We start from the raw sequence: 24,245 nt of genomic DNA on the forward strand, positions 1-24,245 counted from the left end.
AAAGCACTAAATTTTATATTTTCAAATAAGAATATTAAAAGTGAGGAAGTGTAAGAATAAATAATACTTCTAAAGCAAAAACTTCTAATGCAAAGTAGTTGTATGATGTATTGACATTGATACTGTAGAAATGCCACTAAAATAGTACAAATACATCCTACATTAGATTATTTTTGCCATTAGTTAAAGAAGCTGTATTTGCTGGTTTTAAACAGTCTTATCCAGCCTGCAGCTTTTATAAATCTCTTTGTTCCTCATGTCTCAAGAAGATACTCCCATAAATGTCTGTATTAGAGCTAAATTTGTCCAGTATTAAAAACTCACAGTAGGCAAACTTTCAGAAAAAATGGCATTCAACTACTCAGAAAGGCCCAGTAATTCAACATGTACCAAAGTAATTCGTACTTTACAAGAAAAAAGTGGGGTTTTTTTTCTTATTGATTAAAATACATTTTTCATTCTCCAAGACTTGTTGAATATATATATATGATCCTTAGCAACATTGTTTCTGCAATATTTTGTTATCGATCTAAAAATCTTATGTTTATGGTATGTTTGCAAGCTTGACAATGATGCTGTCTTTGTGTATGTGATGGCCAACCCTGTAGAAAATAAATTACCAGTTATTTAAGAATAGATGTAGCTAATGACAATATTCTAATTCTCAGACTGCAGGAAATAGGGAAAAAAACACAAAGACCAAATATTTATTGTAAGTTACATGCATATGATCTCAAAACATGATGTGCAGGATAATTTTTGCATGACATATCACAGGGCAGACAACTATACATACAAAAATGAAAGAAAATATATTCATATTGTTGTAGCCTTAAAAAGAAAGTTGGATTTTCTCATCACATTTATTTCTAGTGATAAAAGAAGTCCCTCCTTATTGTAAATCTTCTTCTTCTCCTTACTGTACAAAGAGCAGTCTTTCCCATATTCAGTTTCCTATTATTCATAGCAGTGACATTATGGCATACACTGAGGTTCAACAGCAGGGCGGGCAATAGCGATATTCATTGCCATCTCCTCTGGTTTGGTCATTGGGTCATATTACACATTGGACTCACAGATAGTGGCACCATCACAAATTACAAGCAGAATGGCTAAAGTTGTTCCATGACCAGTTGTTGTCTACACGTTTCTGAGCTTAACTGTTTAGTTGACGCCTTCTGTCTCTGCTTTACAAGTCACTGTATCATTCATCTCCCTGTGGAGAACCAAGATCTGACAGATTCACTTTCGCCAGATGGATGCAGTCTGTCCATCAACTCAGAGACCTTCTGAGCTTGAACAATGTTTGGATTTTCTAGTAGCTCATCTAAATTGATCACAGTGTGTTTGGTTGGGTACGTCTTTATAAGTATGACCATATTGGAAATAAAATAAAAAATAACAATCAAATGTTGTAGGTGAAATTTTAGTGAGGGGCATGATATTTCTAGCAAGAAAAATCCTTTGGTTTTAATGAAATGTGTACTTTTTTAAAACATAGCCCAATAAATTCCCCTTAACACCTTCTTCTTTAATAAAGGGAACAAAAATGTAAATATAACATACAAAACCTAAAATTTTTAACTATGCTGCATTGCTGACTTTTTATGAAGAGTATATATAATTCTGTCATTAAGGGCTGGAGAATATCCAAGAGTACATTTTTCAGAATAGTAAGTGCTGAAGTGTTTAAGTGGTGATGACTTCCCAAAGTTGTTTGGTGTACTATAGGTTTTTAACCATTTATATATTAATCACAGCCTTATCATTAGAGTTGTCCTTAGAAATACTTGTTTTCATATTTGTTTTTTAATTGCAATGGATTTTGCTCTGATATCAGATATTTGGGTTTATCATATTGGGTACAATATTGGTAAGAAGAAATGTAGTTTATATTCAAGGTAGTAGCTGATTTTGCAAAGCATATAATAAATCACTGCTGTGAAATGGAGATTATGTAATAAAATATTAATTAGTAGATTACTGTAATATTAATATTAATATTAGTGTTTTAATGTAGGATTATGTGCACAGTGATATGTTTATAGGCAAGAACAGGTACTTTAAATGTAAATTAAATAAAGAAAAAACCTGACTGGTTTTAAAAATAAAATAACTGACAATAACAAATATTTGGTTTATGATATTTTGGCATTAAATATAATTTTAGTGTGAATAAACATTTGAAAATGCATGTAATTGATAGCAACTTAACATGAGTGTAAATGTACCTTTAAATTATAATTAACCGTAGTCATCGTTTTCTTAATATATTTATTCCACAGTATGTTTTTAACTCAGCATATTGCCAAGGAAGTTGATAAATTAAAGCTTTAAATAAATGGTTTGCTGTACTTCAGAAATCATTGACTTAGATTAGCAAAGTTGATAAATATTACCTGATAGCAACTTAACATGAGTGTAAATGTACCTTTAAATTATAATTAACCGTAGTCATCGTTTTCTTAATATATTTATTCCACAGTATGTTTTTAACTCAGCATATTGCCAAGGAAGTTGATAAATTAAAGCTTTAAATAAATGGTTTGCTGTACTTCAGAAATCATTGACTTAGATTAGCAAAGTTGATAAATATTACCTACTTGTATTATTGAGGGCCATAACACGAAGATCAGATCATATTACTAAAATCAGGAGACTTTGGGATGCTTGTTCTCAAACGGCTAGTGGAGGTGGGGGCACTTCGTAAGATTGTCAGCTAAGAGGACAGCTAAGATGACCTGTCATTTGGAGAGTGAGCTGTTTTGTTAGCCGAATGGTGAGGTACTTTCACTAAGTACAGAGCATTTCACAGTTGAGAGAAGCAGGAGGGAAACTCTGGTGTGGAAATACTTGCTGTAGGATATTCTTGGTATTTTTGTTACCTAAAGAAGGAGATAGAGGTGCTTGTCATTCAGAATGGTGTAGAAGGATCTGGAAGCTAGGAGAATGACTAAGGGTGTTTAATTAGGGATGAGAAGGAAAACGTTGGTTATGATGCTCAGTCAGGTATGCCTGCCTTGTTTGCTTCCTTATTTCCTTTGATCAATAGCAGACCATTGTGCTTTTCTCCCTGCAATTACACTTCCCTACCAGCAGCTTACCTCTGCATTACAAATTTACTGAGTAACTTCTTTTTTATGAGGTACTCAGAAAATGTTTGTACAGTGCCGGCTGCAGATGGCGGGACATTCCAAATTGCATTAAATCATGCTTCAATACTCCGTGTATTCTGTTGCATGTTACAATGTGTAACACTTAAATCAACAAAATGAAACCATAGGTCCAAAATTTGAGAAGATTGACATATTGCTAGACAATCATAAAAGATTAAATGGGCAAAGAAAGGAGCAGACCCCAGAAATACTGCAGGCTGACATTTGGCAAGCTGTATTACTTTGTATCTAGAACTATGTAGGCAGTTCTGAAACATAGGTAATTAAAATCTTCATTTAAATTAATCCCCAAACAACTTGTCCCAAGCATATGTGAACAAATGATAGATTATCATTAGTAAATATTCTGAAAACAATTAAATACAGTAATTTTTTATATTGAAAAATAGAAGATCATCTTACAATCTATAAGATCAGTTGCCAGTGTTGACAGCCATGCAAAGCATAGTTAGATTCAATGCAAAAACTCAAAATTTGAGGAACTTTTTGTATTATTTTAATAGCTTTGAATAACAAAATTAGTGTTCAGTCTTTTATGGTTTAATATAATTCTTCTTGGCATCATAATTTTTCATCTGAGACATTAACCCATCTTTTAGAAAAAAAATCACATGTATTTAATTGCCTGGAGACATTAAGAATTTATATATAAATATATACACACACGTATGTATTTATTTTTTTAGGAAAAGGAGGATGACAAATCAGACACATCAAGCTCTCAGCAACAGAAAAGTCCACAAGGTCTGAGTGACACCGGGTATTCTTCTGATGGGATATCAAGTTCACTTGGTGAAATTCCAAGTCATATCCCCAGTGATGAAAAGGATTTACTCCGAGAATCTAATAAAAAAGACACTGTTTCACAAGAAAGTCCACCAAGCCCCTCAGATCTAGCTAAATTGGAAAGTACTGTACTGTCTATTTTGGAAGCTCAGGCAAGTACACTTTCTGATGAAAAATCTGCAAAAAGCAAAGAGCTTTATGAAACTTACAGTGAACAGACAAAGGATCAACAGAAAACAAAGCCTTTGCCAGTCACTCCAGAATCTTACAGTTCAGATGAGGAAGACTTAGAAGCTATTCAAGAAGGTAAAGGAACCATTGTAGAAGATGGCAAAGGAAGTGCTTCCTCCCGGGCAGACTACAAGGAAGAAGATGAAGGAGATGACATATCAGCAAGGAGACAACGCTATGATTCTGTGGAAGACAGCAGTGAGAGTGAAAACTCACCTGTCCCAAGGAGAAAAAGAAGAGCTAGTGTTGGGTCTTCAAGCAGTGATGAGTACAAACGAGATGACAGTCAGGGATCAGGTGATGAGGAAGACTTCATTAGAAAACAGATTATAGAGATGAGTGCTGATGAAGACGCCTCAGGTTCTGAAGATGATGAATTCATTAGAAGTCAACTCAAAGAGATCAATGTAACTGAAAGCCAAAAGAAAGAAGAAGTGAAAAGCAAAGCCAAAGGAACAACTGGAAAACATAGAAGAATGGCACGGAAAAGTAGTGCAGGCTATGATGAGGATGCAGGAAGAAGACATTCATGGCACGATGACGATGATGAGACTTTTGATGAAAGCCCAGAGCCAAAATACAGGGAAACTAAAAGTCAAGACAGTGAAGAGCTTGCAGTAACTGGAGGAGGCGGCCTTCGACGTTTCAAAACAATAGAATTAAATAGTACAATAACAAACAAATACTCTGAAGCATCTGAACAACAGAAAGGTATTTTATATTTTGATGAAGAGCCTGAGCTAGAGATGGAGAGTCTTACAGATTCACCAGAAGATAGATCTAGAGGAGAAGGGTCTTCTAGTTTACATGCTTCTAGTTTCACACCAGGTACATCTCCTACTTCAGTGTCATCACTTGATGAAGATAGCGACAGCAGTCCTAGTCACAAAAAACTGGGAGGGGAGAGCAAACAACAGCGCAAAGCCAGGCATCGGTCACATGGTCCTCTTCTTCCAACTATTGAAGATTCTTCAGAAGAAGAAGAACTACGGGAAGAGGAAGAACTGCTAAAGGAACAAGAGAAACAGCGTGAATTAGAACAGCAACAAAGAAAAAGTTCTAGCAAAAAATCTAAAAAGGACAAGGATGAACTAAGAGCTCAGAGAAGAAGGGAACGTCCAAAGACTCCACCAAGTAATCTTTCTCCCATTGAAGATGCATCTCCAACAGAAGAATTACGACAGGCAGCAGAAATGGAAGAGCTGCACAGATCTTCCTGTTCTGAATATTCACCTAGTATTGAGTCAGATCCTGAAGGATTTGAAATCAGCCCAGAAAAAATAATAGAAGTACAAAAAGTTTACAAATTGCCTACTGCTGTCTCTCTATACTCACCAACAGATGAACAAGCAATTGGACTCCCAAAAGAAGAAAGTGGTCAAAAGACATTGAAAAGTGCTGAAGAGGTATATGAGGAGATGATGCATAAAACCCATAAGTCCAAGTCATTTCAAATTGCAAATGAAAAAGATGAAGTATTTGAAAAAGAATCTTTATATGGTGGAATGCTAATAGAGGATTATATTTATGAATCTTTAGTAGAGGATACTTACAATGGAACTATTGATACTAATCTTGTAATGAGACAAGATGAGAGCAATGAATATATACAACAGAGAGGAAAAGAGAAAAAAATAAGAGCTTCAGAGCAGATCTATGAAGAACCACAGAAAATTTCTGATCTACAGAAAGACTACTATAGTGTTGAGACTTTACATTCTATTGTGCCTCAAGAAGATATTGTCTCTAGTTCTTACATTATCCCAGAAAGTCATGAAATAGTTGTATTAGACAGCACAGTAACTTCCACCACTGAGGAAAAGCAGTTGTTAGATGCAGAAGCTGCTTATGAAGAGCTTATGAAAAGACAGAGAATGCAGCTAACCCCCGGGTCCAGTCCAACACAACCAACTTCAGGTTTCGTTCCCATATCTGATACAAAGGTATCTAGTGTTGGAGAAATAGTGGATAGTACATCTTTAACATCAAGCACTACTTCAGCAATCTCAGATGTATCACCTGTCAGTAGCACAGCGCTTTCTATTCCAGATGTTAAAATAACACAGCATTTTACAGCAGAGGAAATTGAAGATGAATACTTAACAGATTATGCCAGAGAAATTCAAGAAATAATTTCCCATGAAACGTCAATGTTGACATACTCTGAGACATCGGAAGGTGCTGCATCAGTTTTACCTTCTGATACAGCTTCCTTAACATCATCTACATCTTCAGTTTGTACCACAGATAGTTCATCACCTATAGACAGTGCAACCACAGGTTATGTAGATACAGCAGATGCTGTAAGTAAACTAGCAGATTCTGAAGGTGTCGGGATAATAACCCAAGTTCCCTTAGCATCTACAAAAGGGTACTCTGAAGTGAGCATGCCTTATGAATCTATTGCCGGAGCCACTAAAAAGCCATCTGTAGCATCAGATATGGAAAGTGTGGATCAAGCTGCAGTTTGTTTGCCTGAAACTGCACCTTCAGTAGTGGCAACTACAGTTATAAAACCCAAGCAATATGCAACTGATACCATTACCTTTGATACCTCCAAAGCAGAAAAAGAAGCAGCTAGAAAAATTAAAAGTACAGTGGAGGCTGGCATTGTCAAAATTCATCATGAAGATTCACACAAAGAATTGGGTGTTGATATGACAAGGATTAATTTGACTAGTGCTACATCTGAGCAACCACCTGTATCTATAGCATCAGTACCAGTTACAGAGCCTGCATCAGAAACATCTTCTGTACCTACTCCCAGTGTTGTAAGTAAGACCAGCATGGTCTTTGTGCCTTCCTCAGCTCCTGCTGTAGCATCCAAAGTATTCTCGCTTTTTAGAAGCTCTTCTTTGGATTCTCCTGCACAACCTTCTCCACCCCCACCTCCTCCTCCTCCACCACCTCCTCCACCACCATTGCCTCCACCTATTTTACCCAAGCCAGCCATTTATCCCAAAAAGAAGTCACAGATTAAAACTCCAGCAGCCACAGCTCCCACAGTGGTACCTTCAGTCACAAGTGTTCCAACACTAGAGTCCACAGCTGTATTAAAGAATCACGTGGTACCTACCACAAAAACATACACCCCAACACCACCTCCTGTACCACCCAAACCATCCTCCATTCCAGCTGGGCTTGTTTTCAGTCACAGGCCCACTGAAGTAACTAAACCTCCAATTGCTCCTAAACCAGCAGTTCCTCCGCTCCCAATAGCTGTTCATAAGCCAGCAGAAACACAGCCCAAACCAATAGGTTTGTCATTGACTTCAAGCATGACTCTGAATTTGGTCTCTACAGCTGAATACAAAATAGCGTCTCCCACTTCCCCTTTGTCTCCACACTCTAACAAATCTTCACCAAGGTTGACAAAACCCTCACAGGAAACCTATGTTGTCATCACATTGCCATCTGAGCCTGGAACTCCCACAGAAGCTATAACTAGTCAGGCTGTTACCAGCTGGCCTTTAGAAGCACTTTCTAAAGAACAGATTCCCCAGCCTATGCAACCAATTTTTACTCCATCCATGAAAACTATGGAAATTCAAAGTATGGCAGATCAGAGTATGTATATTTCAGGTGCTTTGCAAGCTATTCCTGTCACAACACAATCAACTTTTGAAAAAATACCTAGTTCAAAATCAGAAGTAGTAACAACAGAGGTAACCAAGACCACAGTGTCTGTGGTTAAGGGCCCAGTGCCTGGTTTTGGTTTAGGTAGTGTCGCTATTACTATACCTCCAGAGCCACTACATACAGTAGATCAACCCAGGTATAGAGAAAATGGAAGATTCCATCCTTTGGGTGATGTCATAGACCTTCGCACTTTAACTAAGATGGATATTGAAATGAGAGACAGCTGTATGGATCTGTCTGCTGTTTCCATGGACGTGAGAAGGCAAATGCCAGCAAGTGATACATGTGGGCGGCCAGTAAGTACTGTCCAGCCAGCTATAATAAATCTTAGCACTGCATGTGTTGCCGATCCTTCTCTGTCTGTAGTCACTGAGACAGTAACTGTAATGACCTGCACTGCCACTGTAAGCTACACTGCCAGTACAGACAGCCTTGTGGATCTGGGACATGCGATGACAACGCCGCTTCAGCTAACAACATCAAAACATTTTGAGCCTACATACAGAGTAACAGGCAGCCAGGGATTCTCTGCAGGTAGAGATGAAGTGCCAATAAATTTATCCCTAGGTACTTCAACACATGCAGTGACATGGGCTACTACAAAGCCTGTTACTGTACCACCTGTTGGTGTTACAAATGGTTGGACTGATCTCTCCACTTCTCAAGAGCTGATGGAGAGTGGAGCAGTTGACCTTAGCACTACAAAATCCCACAGAACAGTAGTAACAATGGATGAAACTACTTCAGGTATCATAACAACAGTAATAGAAGATGATGAAAAGCCTGTGGATCTGACTGCAGGGAGGAGAGCTGTCTGCTGTGATATGGTTTATAAATTGCCATTTGGTAGGAGCTGTACAGCACAGCAGCCGCCAACTACACTTCCTGAAGATCGCTTTGGTTACAGAGATGACCACTATCAGTATGATCGTTCAGGGTCATATGGCTACCGAGGAATGGGAGGTATGAAACCATCTATGTCTGACACAAATTTATCAGAAGCTGGACTGTTTGCATACAAAAGCAAGAATAGCTTTGATTATCGAGTTGGGGCAACTGATGCAGCAGTAGATCTTACTTCTGGAAGAGTTACTGCAGGTCAGTATGACACAGCAGCAGATCTTTCTTTGAAATATAATTTTGATGTTCCTCACCTCATTTCAGGATGATTTTTTTATTATTTTTCCCTTCCTTCTGTTGTTTTGTTTTCTTTTGGACAGTGTGACAAATTATTCTGGATTACCCGTATTTTTCATTTCTTCATTTTACATATGTGTTTTGCACAGATGTGCCTGCATGTGCCTGCATGTTCAGAAATGCTGTTTCCTTCACACCTAAAGTAGATCATTAACCTGAAGATTTGCATGCAGTTTCCCTTTCCCATTTAATTCATCAAGATGGGATGACTTTCAGAATCCGCAAAGCAGCATTCTTTTGTGGGACTGGACTGTAACTTTGCCCTGTAATTTCAGGTGAGGTTATGGATTACTCAAGCAAGACTACTGGTCCTTATCCAGAGACTCGACAGGTGATTTCTGGCATCGGGCTCAGTACACCACAGTATTCCCAAGCAAGAATGGTATCATCTCTGAGTTCTCAGTTTGGCGTTGGAAGTGTTTTAAGATCATCCAATGGTGTTGTTTATTCTTCAGTAGCGACTCCAATCCCATCCACATTTGCCATCACTACACAACCCGGTTCTATTTTCAGTACAACTGCCAGAGATTTACCTACTCTCCAAACAATTGACTCAGTGCCCTCTTTATCAACTCTGCAACAGAATCAACCACTCCCAAGATCATACAGTTTCTTGACAACAGTGGCAGCTGAAAAAGATAGTACAATTACTGCCATCGATATGGAGACAGGGTTACCACCTCTTACTATAGAAACTATTACCACTGAGCCAACCAACTTGATACCTGCTTTAACTACAGCATCTGAAGTTTATACAGATGTAATTGAAGATGAGGTTGCCCTTCTCATTGCCCCTGAAGAAGGCAAACAGCAGCAGCTTGATTTGGAGCGTGAACTTCTTGAGCTTGAGAAAATTAAGCAGCAGCGCTTTGCAGAAGAGCTGGAATGGGAACGTCAGGAAATTCAAAGATTTAGGGAACAAGAAAAGTTTATGGTGCAAAAAAAGCTTGAGGAGTTGCAATCCATGAAACATCATCTCTTATTTCAGCAAGAGGAGGAACGACAAGCTCAGTTTATGATGAGGCAAGAGACATTAGCCCAGCAGCAGTTGCAGCTTGAACAATTCCAACAACTTCAACAACAGCTCCACCAACAGTTAGAGGAGCAAAAAATTCGTCAAATATATCAGTATGGTTATGACCCTTCAGGAACTGGCTCACCACAAACTACCACAGATCAAACACTTTTGGAAGGACAGTATGCAACCACAGAAAATGGACAGTTTTGGCCTACTGATGATGCAACCACTACAGCTTCAGGAGTGCTGGGTATTGAAATTCCACAAAGCCAAACATGGTATACAGTTCAGTCTGATGGCATTACCCAATACATACCTAGGTCTGGTATCCTAAGCTCCGTTTCAGAAATGTCTCTTAAGGATATTGATGTTAGAGAGGAGAAGCAATTGAAAAAGAGAAGTTCTATGCCAAAATTACGTGGTCCATATGAGGAGCTTGAGGAGACCCTGGAAGAAGAGCCCCGGTGCTTCAGAAAGATAGTGGACAGTGGAGTGCAAACTGATGATGAAGACGGAGCAGACAGAAGTTACACAAACAGGAGGCGGAGAACTAAGAAGAGTGTTGATACGAGTGTTCAGACAGATGATGAAGATCAAGATGAATGGGATCTTTCCAGCAGATCCAGAAGGAAGGCTCGTGTAGGGAAATACAGTGAGAGTACCACTGAGGCAGACAAAGCTAAACAATTCTCCAAAGTATCTAGTATTGCAGTTCAGACAGTGGCAGAGATTTCAGTACAAACAGAACCTGTAGGAACAATAAGAACACCTTCAATCAGGGCCCGCTTGGATGCTAAGGTTGAAATCATAAAGCACATTTCAGCTCCAGAAAAGACATATAAAGGAGAAAGTTTGGGATGTCAAACAGAGACAGAGTCAGATACTCAAAGTCCCCAATATCTGTCAGCTTCATCTCCTCAGAAAGATAAAAAACGCCCAACACCATTAGAGATAGGATACTCATCCCACCTTTGTCCAGACTCCACGTTGCAGGTAGTCCCTTCCCCTCCCAAATCTCCCAAAGTTCTCTATTCACCCATTTCACCTGTTTCACCAAGCAAAGTTATAGAGTCAGCATTTGTACCCTATGAAAAACCCATCACTGATGACATCAGCCCTCAGAAGATGCTGCATGCTGACATTGCCAAGGTTCCTCCATCAAGCCCAAAGTCAGCAAAGATGATGCAACGCTCTATGTCTGATCCTAAGCCCCTGAGTCCCACAGCAGAAGACAGTTCCAGAGCTCAGTTTCAGTACACTGAGGGTTTCATGGTAAGAAGTATTTGCTTTTTTTTTTTTTTTCTCCTCAATATGGAATTCTACAGCTATCAGTACGGCATGAGGGCTGACACACTCATTTGCAATACCTGTGTATGTAGTCTTTTTGCACACCTTGCTCAAAGGTCCCAAGGAATGTCTGCTATCTAAAGCAATGGTTATTTGCTTCATTGCTTTGCCTGGAAATAGAGGAATCCATATTACAGTCTTACTAAGATTCAGAAAAAAACACAATAAATTCTTGTTCGGAATTCGGAAGGCACTTATGTTTTACATGGCAATTAATTGCCAATGTAGTGGTTACTGCCAATTCCTCAGAAAATCAAAAGCATTTGCTTTCTAATCATACAACACCCAGCTCTTGTGGTACAGTCTGTAGTGCATTTACCTTGAAATTACTGCATGTGCCTTCTGAGAGGCAGCTAGCACCAGATTTATAATTACCTTAGTTAGCTGTCCTTTTTGACCCTCGTGAGGTTTCTTGGCCATTTCTGATTCTGTGGGTAATCTTATGTCCCAATGTGTACATCTTTTATCTCTCCCAGACCAAAAGATCTCATATCACAAATCTGGGTTTTGTTTGTTTGTTTTGGATAAGGAGGATTATCAAGAAGTTATGCAAGTGTTGAGGACTGTTTCTTATGGGGTCAGAGGAAGCAATTTTGAATAAGGCTGACATCATCAGGATTAATTTTTTTTTCATTTCTGCAGTATTCTTTTCCTTGAGCACTAAGATTTCTGATTTGGGAATCAGTCAGTTATTTATGAATAAGAGGAAAAAGTCTTGGCTAAAAAAATACCTTTATAATTTAACATGTTCTTGGCTGTCCTTTTGTCCGAGTCCATTCTCTTCTGTCAGTTGCAGGATCAGTATCTTATTTGTTAGAGCTCTGGAAATAAGGCTGATCATCAGGATTAATTTTTTTTTCATTTCTGCAGTATTCTTTTCCTTGAGCACTAAGATTTTTTGGGAATCAGTTATTTATGAATAAGAGGAAAAAGTCTTGGCTAAAAAAAAAACTTTATAATTTAACATGTTCTTGGCTGTCCTTTTGTCCGAGTCCATTCTCTTCTGTCAGTTGCAGGATCAGTATCTTATTTGTTAGAGCTCTGGAAGAGTTGCCATTCGAGTTCTTCAGCAATTTTTATCATTTATGTTCAGTTATCTGTGAATACATGAGTCATTAGTACAGGCTGAATAAAATAAAGGGGGTTTGTTCTCTATGTTTGATAATTTGTGGTGGCTTTCAAATGCAGAATTATCTGGTTATACCCTCCAAGTCTCCCACTGTAAGCAGTTTCTGCAGCTTCATATATTTGTGCGGATATTAAATGCTTCCTATGGTGTTACTGCTTGGAAAACAGTATGTGGAATTTTGAAGGGAAAACTGTAGTCATGGCATTGGCGCTCCATTATCAACACCATTCCCTAATGCAGGATTAGCACAATGGGGGAAACTGTAGCACGAGCACGAAAGTTTCATGTAGTGGGTTTGGAACAGCATCTTGAAGAACGTTGCTCATGAGTTAGAAAGTGTTGAGTTTCACTAGATATTGGAGAGCAGGTATAATATTGTAAAATAACTGTCGGTGTAGTGAAACTGTTACTGAGGACAAATTATTCAGTTCACTTATTTCATAGCTACATATATATTTGATATGAATTGTATACTTTGTATGATGGATGATAAATTCTATAAACAGCTGATTGTTTAAAGGCCTTTACAGTAGAATTTGAACACATAGAGTTTTCATTAGAGACGTGGAAACAAAGGGCTTGTACATCATTGTTTATTTTTTACCCACATGTTTATTACCATTTTGCCTTGAGTCCAAACAGTAATGAGCTATGTTGTTCTTATTAGCATGCAGCCATCAAGCAGCAAATAGCCCATGTCTCAAAGTACTTACAGTCTAAATAAATGAGGTGGATATTTTTATGGAATAGGGGGTGCAAGTAGACAAGTGCAAGGAAAGTAAAAAAATTCCACGGATATAAAGTGCGCTGCCCTAACTTTGTCATGTGGCACATGGTGAGGAAGCTGCTCGGTAAACCTCCCACGACTATCATGGCTGCTTTCAGCTCTGATGTTATGTTAAGCATTAAGTCTGTTATACCCTCTTTTTCTAATAGAGTTTTGTTAATTAATTATCTGAGGTTCAGTTAGACTGGGATCAGGTACATGAAATTTGAAAGAGAAAAAGAGATATATGACAAAAAAAGAAGATATTGAGAGTGACACTTACAGAAAGTAATCTAATGACCTCATCAGCATCTGGAAATATGGGCATAAATTGCTTTTGCAGTTGCTGTATCAGTTTCAGTTCTGAATTACTCAGTCCAGTTATGTTGTGGAGGGATCTGCAGTATAAGATCTAAATGATCTCCTAGTTTCCACGAGATTTACAGTATTCTCTCCAGCACGTCTATGTTTGTTTATACCAGCTGAGAACCTGGTTTTAGGACTGTAACATCTTGGAAGCACCGGAAAGAGTGGACAGTGATTTCTTCTTTTGTACCTTTTGTCACACTCAAAAGTTCTTCCTGAAAGTTAGCATACACACAGTGTCACTGCTGACAAAGGGCAAACCTTGGTGACATTTTTTCAACTGTAGAACTGTGTTGTTACAGCAACATATTGTTGTTATACTTGAGTTTTAATACAGGATCACTTTTGGATTATCCTGCTAAGTGTGCAAATAAGATGTTTCCTCAACTTTAAAATATTTTTGGCACTGGGACTGTTTTTTCATTCTTTTTGTACAGTGCCCACAACGGCTGAAGTCCTTGTCTGTTAATTCTCTGTGTACCTCTTTTGTGCGTCCTGACTGGAGAGCTCCTAATTGCCTAATTATAAAAAGGAAAAGGTAGAAGGGATCAGTTATGTCATTCAAAACATGAAGTTCAGTGCAGAAAAACTTGTGAAACAGCTCACTCTGGAAAAGAGAATTTACTAGAGCTGAACATAAAAGAATAAAATGGAAATGAAAGATTGATCTTTCACTACCTTAGGGAAATGGAGTGTGTATATGAATATTTTTTGCATGGATGAATATCCCATCACTTTTTTAATAGTTCTTGTTTCAGGGTTATATTTTTGTTTGCATTCATAAACATTGCAGGTGAAATTTCAGGGTTATGTTTTTGTTTGCATTCATAAACATTGCAGGTGAAAAGGGTGTTCATGTGTGCATGTGTATGTTTCACAGGCTTCTTTTTATGACAGTTTATCAAAAAAGTTGATACTTATGCAATCAGTGGGACTAAAAGGGTAAGAATAAAATTGGTCTCTTTCTAAGGATTACAATGAAATGGCACCTTGTCCTTCAGGCAGTGCACTTTCATCATTCATGTACTTCTTCCATTGAAAAATATATTTATTACAACATTTCACTAAAAAAGATTATGGAGACTATGACTAAGATGATTAAATTATGTCTCTATGTTTTAGAACTGCTGCTTTAAATATAATTTTATTCTTTAATGCACCTTTTATAGGAAGTTATTACAATGTTTTATCTAATCTAGTATAAGTGAAAGGCTGGAAAATAACCTGGCAGCTAATCACATAATAATAAGTATCCAGACAATACTGCTTTCAGTGATGGCACATTTAGTTTTCAGATAACGAGTTATATGTTCACATTACATTTTCATTTACTGTCTGTCGTAGTCATTGCCTCTATATGAACACTTGAATGAACATAGATGGTGGCTTCCTATTAATCCAAAGTAAAAGTATTGCTTTCCATTATGTTCCCTTTGGTAGTTCTTATGCGCTGTACATTTCTGTGATATATATTAGTCATCAAGTGTAGCTGTGTCAAGGCAAAATTCTGAGCTATAGGTTGTCAGCACCAAAAAAAGTTGTGGAAGCCACCCATCTGGAATTGATATTTTGCAAAGATACCTAATTTTCCTGTTTTGTGAGCTTTATGCCGCTTGAGCTCCCAGTGGCAATGAGCTCCCCAACACTGACTTTGATAGACTGTCCCACACTCCAGCATGGTAGGATTCCATGGAGTGCAAAGCCATAGCAGTGGTTTCCATGAGGACACCGGGAAGTGTTAGTAGAGTTTGGAAGCAGAGATTGAAATTCGTCCATTCAGCAGCAACAAAAAATTGTGAGTACCTGTCTAGTGTAATAAAGAAATAGCTCTACACCAGTGCATCACAGTATCGTCACATGCCAGTCACAGTCAACTTTGGCACTTGTACACACTGCATATGTGTAATCAAAGATGGAAGTTGTCTTCCTTTTGCCTTTGGATGCAAAATGCCTGCTCAACTAAACTGAAGCAAATTGCAAAAGATCTTGCATGTGGACTGTCACACACATATAACATCTACAGCTAAGCAGTGCATAAAGACTCAGCAGAAGTGTTTGTATTAATGAAACTAATGCAAAGACACATCTGTCAACAGCCTGTCAGCTTCAGGGTAAAAACTGTACATTTAAGCTTCAACACTTAGAACAAATTCTATCAATCTGTTTATTAAGAGAGTTAACAGAGGCTTTTCTCAAATTTATCGTCTGATGTGGGTTGCTGCAATTGAAAGGCAAATATAATTCAAATCTGTATACTATGGTAAAAAAGATAATGATTTCAAGCAAAATCCCAAAGGATTGTTTCTTTGTTTAGGTAAGAACTGCAGGATTTCATCTGTTGCTATAGTAAGGCCAGAAGTTATTTTATACTGATTTTAAAAGTGTAAATTTCCTTAAATGACATAAATTTAAAAGTAATGAAAACAAAGCACATTAATCTGTGTTTTGTCTTCTATGGTATCCTACAGTTTTCAGCTTTAAAACTGAAGGTTAGGACTTCAGTGATTTGGGCTGTCCTTTGCTGTGCCAAATGTGCTATACATCTGGGCACTGAAGAGGCGAAGCAGGATAGTTGCTCCCAGTAGAATTAAAACCTTCCATATATCATATCCATGATGTTTTGCTTGTTTATTCAGGACTAAGCTGATCACCAGACTTGTATGATAGCGAGGAATGTTCTGCTTGGGTAATGAATAGAGAGAAAGAGTAGGGATAATTACCTGGTTTGGGGTTGGGTATTTCTGTTTACCTTCCTCAGAAGCAGGGAGTAGGTTCTTTCTTAGTGTCATGCCAGAATTTCAGGTAACAGATTTCTTCTATTGTTGGAGCACAGGACATTGCTGTTTCCCTTGGTTTCTTGTTATCTGGGCCTAATTCCAGCTAAAATGGGTTGGTACTTTGTTGTAGCTCTTATAGTTATTGTAAAGTATTCAGAAGTATTTTTGTGGTCTGAGAAATAGGTGGTCACATGTTTGTAGCTGCAAAAGGCTTAATTCAGTGACTTTAATTTTCCATCTTAGTCCCGTGAACTGGTCCAGAAAATGGAAGAACATATTGTTTTCTGTAAAAGTTATATTTCAATATAAAGGAGCCATTACCTCTTGCAGAAAGAGCTGCTATTTGGGTTTCTGTCCAGATGGGTATTGAGTGAGGAACCGTCTTTGGTAGTATGATGTTAGAGTAACCTAGATGTAGAGTGCAAGGTTTTTTTCCTTTGCTTCTAAGTGATGTCTGTGGGCTGTGGTTTAATGAAACTCTTCTTCAGGCACCGGTGACAACCGGTCCTTCATTTTGGCCATGCATACACCAGTCTTAAAGAACAGTCTGGCAGCAGCCTGATTTGCATGATTCATATGATTTGCATGCAGTTTGTGAACTGTATACCTGGGTCTGCCTGACGGTATGTTACCACACCTAGCAATAGGCTAAGTCACCAGCTCTGATTAGGCACACAGGGTCCTACATCCCTGAAGAGTCCCCTGGAGCTGCATATGAGGCTGGTTCATTGCTTATGGACAGGAGATCTTATTTTGAGATTGAATTCAGGCCAGCAATCCAGAGAAGGTGTAGATGTACTGAGTTCCTTTTGTGCTTGAATATCAAGTCACTTGATACACACTTTTTTGTGTGTTTCAAACAAGTTCACTGGAAACTGAGTTGGAAAGAGGATCTCACTCATATCTAGAAACAATTCTAGATGATCTTATCCCTGTGTAAATACTAAAATAGGATTTACCTATCTTCTTTAACTATGTGGTTTTAGCTAGATTTAAGATTACTTTTTCCACTAATGGTCTGAATTATTTACAATTTAGAGTCCTGTTAACGTTTCAAGCTACTGCTTCCTGTGCTGTATTTGAAATCCTTTGGAATAACATTTATGTGACTCAAATGAGGCATCTTTTTTCCATCTGTCAGATGTTCAAAACAGAAAGACTACCCCACATTTGGTCAACATATCATATAAACATTATTTTCTAAAGCACATTTAACTGGGTCAGTCTCTCTTGCCTGATACTTTTAAATTAGTTGATTTCACACCTTCTGTATTCAACCAAGGGACATTCATGCATAATAGAAAATTATTACGGTATTCACTTTTCTGCTTTTCAAAGGGAATCCTTAACAGTCTTTTAAAAAGCATGAGATTTATGGCAGAGTTGACAAAGAGCCTAGGTTTTCTGTCACTTGGGCCTTTTCTCACCTGCTGTCAGCTTATCCATCTTCCTCTTCAGCCAGCTCTCATATACCCATTAAAAAACCGCCCCTTGCCACAAATCCCATCCCTCACTCTTTTATCTTCCAAAGACAAAGAATGAAGGTACAATAATATCTTTCCACTCATTTCCATCTGACTTGGTTATCTTGGTTATCCATTTTAGGAATACTTTGAGTTTTGGGTGTGGAGAGAGGCCAATATCATATTTCCTACTTTAAAGTAATACAGCGTGTAAATGTATACAGCAGAACCGAGCAGGCACAGAAGAATGACAGAGGGGCACATACCGACCAGCAAGTTTTGGCCTACTTCAGTTCTTTTTCGTCTCCTATCAAGCCATAGATTACTGTAGTTAGTCTGAATAAGTAGTAGGAGGGTAAAATTTCTACTAGTGTAATTGCCTGACTGAACTCAAAAGAGAGTTTCTTTCACATGTTCTGCTGATAAGTTTGGCTTCCTGCATTTTATTCTGTCCGCTCTTTTATGAGCAGCTGTGACTGAAGCACACAAAAATCATACTGTACTGAGCAAATGAACATACATTCTCCAAAAGGAGCAGAAGACCAATGTCTATAAAATCTTCCCTAGAAAGGAAGCACTGACTGTGCTATGTTAGCAAGTTGTTTGGTACAATAAAAGCAGAGCAATAGATCAAAGTAGCTGATGCTAAAGTATCTGCAAGTACACTGTGGTGTTGTCCAAAAGGAGCCAGGAAATGGTTTGGACTGGATTTCCCTACTGGGATTTGAGCACATTTGAGATACACTTAGGACGGAGCTTCCTATTTAGTTTTCTCCAGAAGGAATCTAGTTTGCATGCATTAAAACCTCCCTGCAAACTGTAGCAATGTGCACTAACCAGAGAAAACCAATTTGTTCTGTCAAAGTAGCCCAAACTTAATCTTATAACAAAATGCAAGCTTTAATTCCAACACTTTTTCCCATCATTTTATTAAAATACTTTTAAGTTTGTAAAATATTGTCTTGATCAGTCAAATGTGATTAAATGTTGCTTGGAAGTGAACCAAGACTGGCAAAAATCCATGATAGCTCATATGTCCTATATGAAGATTACTAAAAAAAACCCAGAACCACAGTACATCCAAAACTTATGGTCAGATATAATTAAATACAACAAAATATTCAGAACAGTAAAAAGATGTTCTGTATGCATCTTCATTCTCCACTGTGTGAATGGTTACCTTTCTTCTGCATATGAGGCTTCTAGGATGCTCCTTTAACACAAATCTGTGCATTTAAAATTCTCCCTGTTTTTTGTTTTGGGGTGTTGGGTTTTTTTTTTTAGAAACAGTTCAGGGTATGCCAGTATTGAGATAATTATTCTGTGCAATCAATTCCTTAGAATTTAAAGGGGTGCATCTCCTTTAAATTCTGATAAGTGGGCATACTTTCTCCAGGGACATACTTGTTCCTGGAGATTAATTTATTTTTAGCATATGAGCTACTAAAAATTTCAAAACTCTACATTTTCCCCTGAAGAAAAATATGAAAAATATCTGCAGAGCTAGATATACCCCATATGATCGCCCCAAAAAGTAAAAATAAAACAAGGATGAAATTAAGGTAGCCAGTAATCTTTGGGCTAAATGTGTGTTATTAATACTCATCACTGCATTATTAACTTCATAAATTGTCTACCAGAGCTCTGAAGTTTTACTTCTCATCTCTAGAAATACTAGCTAGGCCAGATTTTCTCATGCTATCAGTGTTTCAAAGTGCAATGTGGGCTAATAACACCTAACAGTTTTGGGTTTGTTTTTTTATTAGTAAGGCTTGCCTATGTTAGGACTAACTTTATCTCTATTTTGATCCTCAAAATCCTTCTATTCAGGCATTGGTTTTCTGAGTCAGTGATTTCATGTTAAAAATAATTTGTTAAGATAAATAACTGTATTTACAGTTATGAATTAAGCTAGGTGTAGGCATATGGGTGTACATATTGATGCTGCAAAATCAAATTTATGTAGTATGAAATAGTGAGAAAAATAGTCCGTTCCACTGTACTTCTTTACTTTCTTATTCCAGCACAATATTATTTATTGATAAACTAAAATTTTTGCAGATACTATTTTTTAATGGAAGTTTACTTTCCATCCACCAGCTGGAAGTAGATATCGTAGGTCAAATTGGTCACCGTCAAACTGGAAGGCAGCTTTAAGTGGGTCAAACAAGGGTTTGTCATAGGCTTGACTCTTTAATAATTCAATTGCAATTTAAAGTGTGGAGAAAGCACTCATAGAGCATTTGCAGATCAATATAGGAAACACAGTTACTTTGGAAAGCAGAATTGCAATTCAGAGCAATGTTCCAAAATCAAATTCAGTAATGATACAGACACTACAGGTACAAAAGAAAAAAAAAATATTCAGAAATATAGCTGTTTAGGCAATAGCAGTACTGAAAATGTTCAGGTGTAGTAGCAAAAGTTCAGACTTAATATGACTTAAAAATATGAAGTGCTTCCAAGAAAGGCAGTGGTGTTCTTGGGAAATGCTGACAACTTGTGCATGGGTAAGATATGTGTTGTAATTGTTCTACCCTACTCGGTGGTTGGTGAGGCTTCAACTATAATATTACACGCAGTTTAGGTCAGCACCACTTAAGAATTAGTGAGACTGAAAAAATCAAAGCAGAGTAAAAGAGAAAGCATGAAAGATTTAGACAACAAGACATTGGTTGAAAGGCTGAAGGATCTGGCTGTGTTCATCTAGAAAGACCAAAGCTGGACAAGATAAGAGTCTTTCACTGTGTTAAACATTATTGTAAATAGGGCAGCTGCTATAACCGCTGTACGTCCCGTGGAGGCAGGAAATAGATTATCTCAATTTGTGGCCTGGGATATTTAGTGGATATGAACAAAAACTTTGTAATTGCAATAGCACAAATGCCCTATAATCAATATATTTTAGTGAAGCTGTATTATATCTGAATATTGGGAATAACATAAAGGGGTAGATAGCCTACATGACTGATATCCCTTCCAAGCCAAGAATATCTTGAGCAGTATGAGTAATAGCATTATCTTTAAAAATTGAATTCTAAAGTTAAATATGACTTTATTTAGTATTCATGGCTCTTCTTATACATTATCGTCCACATCATTGCTGTCAATTTGTATTGATACAGCATTTGTCACAGAGTGCTCAAGTAAACTAGCCACTCAGGCCATATAGGGCTCTTTCTATAATCTGAATGACTTCAGTCGTTCAGTCTTCATTTAAAAGATAGGAAGCTGAGACAAAGAAAATAGGTCCATAATCAAATAGCCTAAATGCCACCTGTCTTGTTCCTTCTGTCCCTTAGCTGAAGTGGCGTTTATTCCCCATTTTACTTTCCTCTCTTTACATTTCTCTTCAGAAGCCTGGAGAGGTCTAGTGTCTTCCTTGACTTACACAAAGACATAGGCTACCTAGTTAAGATATGAAGGATTGGAAAGATCATGTTTAATGTTAGATATTGGTGGTGTAAAATCACACCTGACCTGGTCACTGTAGATTCCTGTTATAGTCTGCAGGCAGAAGTATTCCAAGGGAACATTTCATCTACTTTTTTATATTTGTACTTTAAAATATGATTAATCCCACCCATTTCTCCATTGACTACAAAGAGATTGTAGATGACTGAGGCTGCTTTTGGTCAGGTGAATCCATGGTCTCTTGAAAAGCCTGCCTTCAGAGTCTTCTATGTTCTTATTTCCTGCTTTTTCTCTCATTAAAAACAGTGGATTATTTGCTCATGTACTAGTTTCCTTTTATCAGTTCCGCACAGCAAAAGTTATGATTAAGGTAGGATTATAAATCGTTTTCTAGGTGCCAAAGCTCAATTAAAAAAAAATAAAAATATTAAAGTAATGTTCATTTAATTCACTGAAATGTCATTTAAAAAAAAAAAAAAGTCTTTCCAATAGTTTCCAGTTTCTCCCAGCATGCTTTTAAGGTGAATGGCTGCTGACAGATGGGCATCATAGTGCAAACAAACCTCTTATTTACAGAACAAGGTTGGCTTTGTTGACACCAATTCAGATTTCAGAAGCTATCCTGTCAACAGTTCTCAAATCTGACCTGGAGAGACCGAGATAGCTTTTGCTTTGTGCTTATCTTCTCAGTTCAGTTTCTCCAAATAATTTCCAGTTTTGTTACCAAGAAGGAGTTGAACACTGGTAAACTTTTTCAGAAGCTCAAAAAAGTGATTTACCTGCTGCAAAGTTCAGCTCAGGGAGCGGGATCTGTAATGGGTAATGGTATGGTAAGTGCTTACAGTCTCTGCATTTAGAATGAAGATACGAGACAGGAATTAACAGTAGCCAGTTTGCTCAGTGCTGTGATGCCCAAGTCAGCCATTTAGAAACTCCAAATACAGGGGTAAGTCTGAAACATTGTCACAGGATATGGCTTAGACATCTCTCTGAAACTGATGCAGAGCCTGAAATTTCTCTCTTCGTATTCTTCCTCTCCCTCTGTATGAGACTACAGAGGAAGCCTGCCTTTTGGCTCTCCTCCTCCAGAATTTCTTGCATTTTGTACAGAATGAATTCGGGTCTCGGTTCAATTTCTGTTCACGTTCTCCATCTGTCCATATCTTCCCTCTAATCTCCTTGCTAAACCCTACTTCTGTTTCCCAGCCGGTTTCTCTCTGACACCTTCTCTCATCCAATCTAAATGGTTCCTATCAAAATACAGCTTTTATTATCTCACCTTACTCACCTTGCAAGCTGTTTGCAATGCCAAATCCAGCTCAAGCATCAAGTGTGCTGGTGCTCTTACACTGCCTGGCAAGCCTTTTCCCTGGTGTAGGATCATAAATACCAAACAGGCTAAATGGGCTAGCCATTAACTAAAAGTAAAGGCAGGGTTTGAAATTAAATAACTATGTGGAGGAAGGTCTGAAGGAGGATTAAATGCTGGGGATTTCGTCAGTGTGTGTAAGATGAGAAGTTTAAAGGTCCTGATTTCTCTAAATCTGGATAACTGCTTGATATAGACAGCAGTTGCCAGAGGTGAAAAGATAGTCAGGAAGGGTGATGGACGGGGTGAATCAGAATGAGAGTTACCCACTGTCGTGGTTTAACCTCAGTTGGCAGCTGAGTACCACGCAGCTGCTCGCTCACTCTCCCCCCGCCCCCCTCCCCCCAGTGGGATGAGGGAGAGAATTGGAAGAGTAGAAGGGAGAAAAACTCGTGGGTTGAGATAAAAAGTTTAATAATTGAAATAAAATAATAATAGCAATAATAATAATAATGTAATAATGATAATAATACACAAAGCAAGTGATGCACAGTGCAATTGCTCACCACCCGCCGACCAATGCCCAGCCAGTCCCCGAGCAGCGGCCCCCCCGGCCAGCTTTCCCCCAGTTTATGTACTGAGCATGACGTCCCATGGTATGGAATGTCCCTTTGGCCAGTTGGGGTCAGCTGTCCTGGCTGTGCCCCCTCCCAGCTTCTGGTGCACCTCCAGCCTTCTCAGTCGGCAGAGCATGGGAAGCTGAAAAGTCCTTGACTAGTGTAAGCATTACCTAGCAACAACTAAAACATCGGTGTGTTATCAACATTGTTCTGGTCCTAAATCCAAACCACAGCACTGTACCAGCTACTAGGAAGGAAATTAACTATATTCCTGCCGAAACCAGGACACCCACCTAAAATTTAAGTCTAATATAGGGAAGATTAATTTGAGACTCAGTTATTTTCAACTGCTGTATAGCCTTAATAAAACACAGTGACATAAGCCTCAGGAAATCATAAGGTATCTTGGAAGTAATATTTACTTCATAACTTGTGGAGCACATTTTCTGTAACCTCTTTCATAGTTGTGTTTTTGCTGTATATATATGATGTAAGAGGGTAACAGTGAAATAAAATTATGCTTCTTGTCTGAGTTGGAACCAATGTTCCAGCCAAGTTGGAACCAATGACTGTCTTTTTCAGAAATTTTACTTTCTGGGTTAATCACTTACATCATATTGATACTCCTTTTATGATTCCTAAGTTATAACCCACAGCAGAATTATCATGGCCTTCTAGGAAGAATGGAAAGGAATCAGTGAGTTCGTCCTTTGCTCATTTGATCAGTGATGTAGTAGTATAGAAAGTTTTATAGTAATGCCTCCAGATATTTCTTTAGGCAGTAAAAGTCATTCTTTTGACAGCAGTAGTGTAGGCTGCTCTGAGACCTTATGTTCTGACAGCCTGTTTGAACATTGCTTGTCTGAGCTAACCGTAACCCAGGCAGAAGAACCCATTTTTATCTCTTTTTTCCATTTCTTCATCATTTGGCCCAAGAGCTCACCAAAGAAAACAAAAAGTTTTGACAATGTTATAAAATAACATTTTTACTTTATATATATATATAT

General features: G+C 38.0%; 1 protein-coding gene across 1 annotated transcript in view; it reads left to right on the forward strand.

The window, feature by feature from the left end:
• PCLO (piccolo presynaptic cytomatrix protein) overlaps nt 1-24,245 on the forward strand; it is a 393,514-nt gene that overhangs the window by 184,153 nt on the left and 185,116 nt on the right. Inside the window, exons 7-8 of the mRNA XM_019473705.1 lie at nt 3,863-8,930; nt 9,305-11,319. Coding sequence (XP_019329250.1) covers nt 3,863-8,930; nt 9,305-11,319 — 7,083 coding nt within the window. The remainder of the gene's footprint in view (nt 1-3,862; nt 8,931-9,304; nt 11,320-24,245) is intronic.

Source organism: Aptenodytes forsteri, unplaced genomic scaffold (genome assembly GCF_000699145.1).
Source record: "Aptenodytes forsteri isolate BGI_AS27 unplaced genomic scaffold, ASM69914v1 Scaffold87, whole genome shotgun sequence".
Taxonomy (NCBI): Eukaryota; Metazoa; Chordata; class Aves; order Sphenisciformes; family Spheniscidae; genus Aptenodytes; species Aptenodytes forsteri.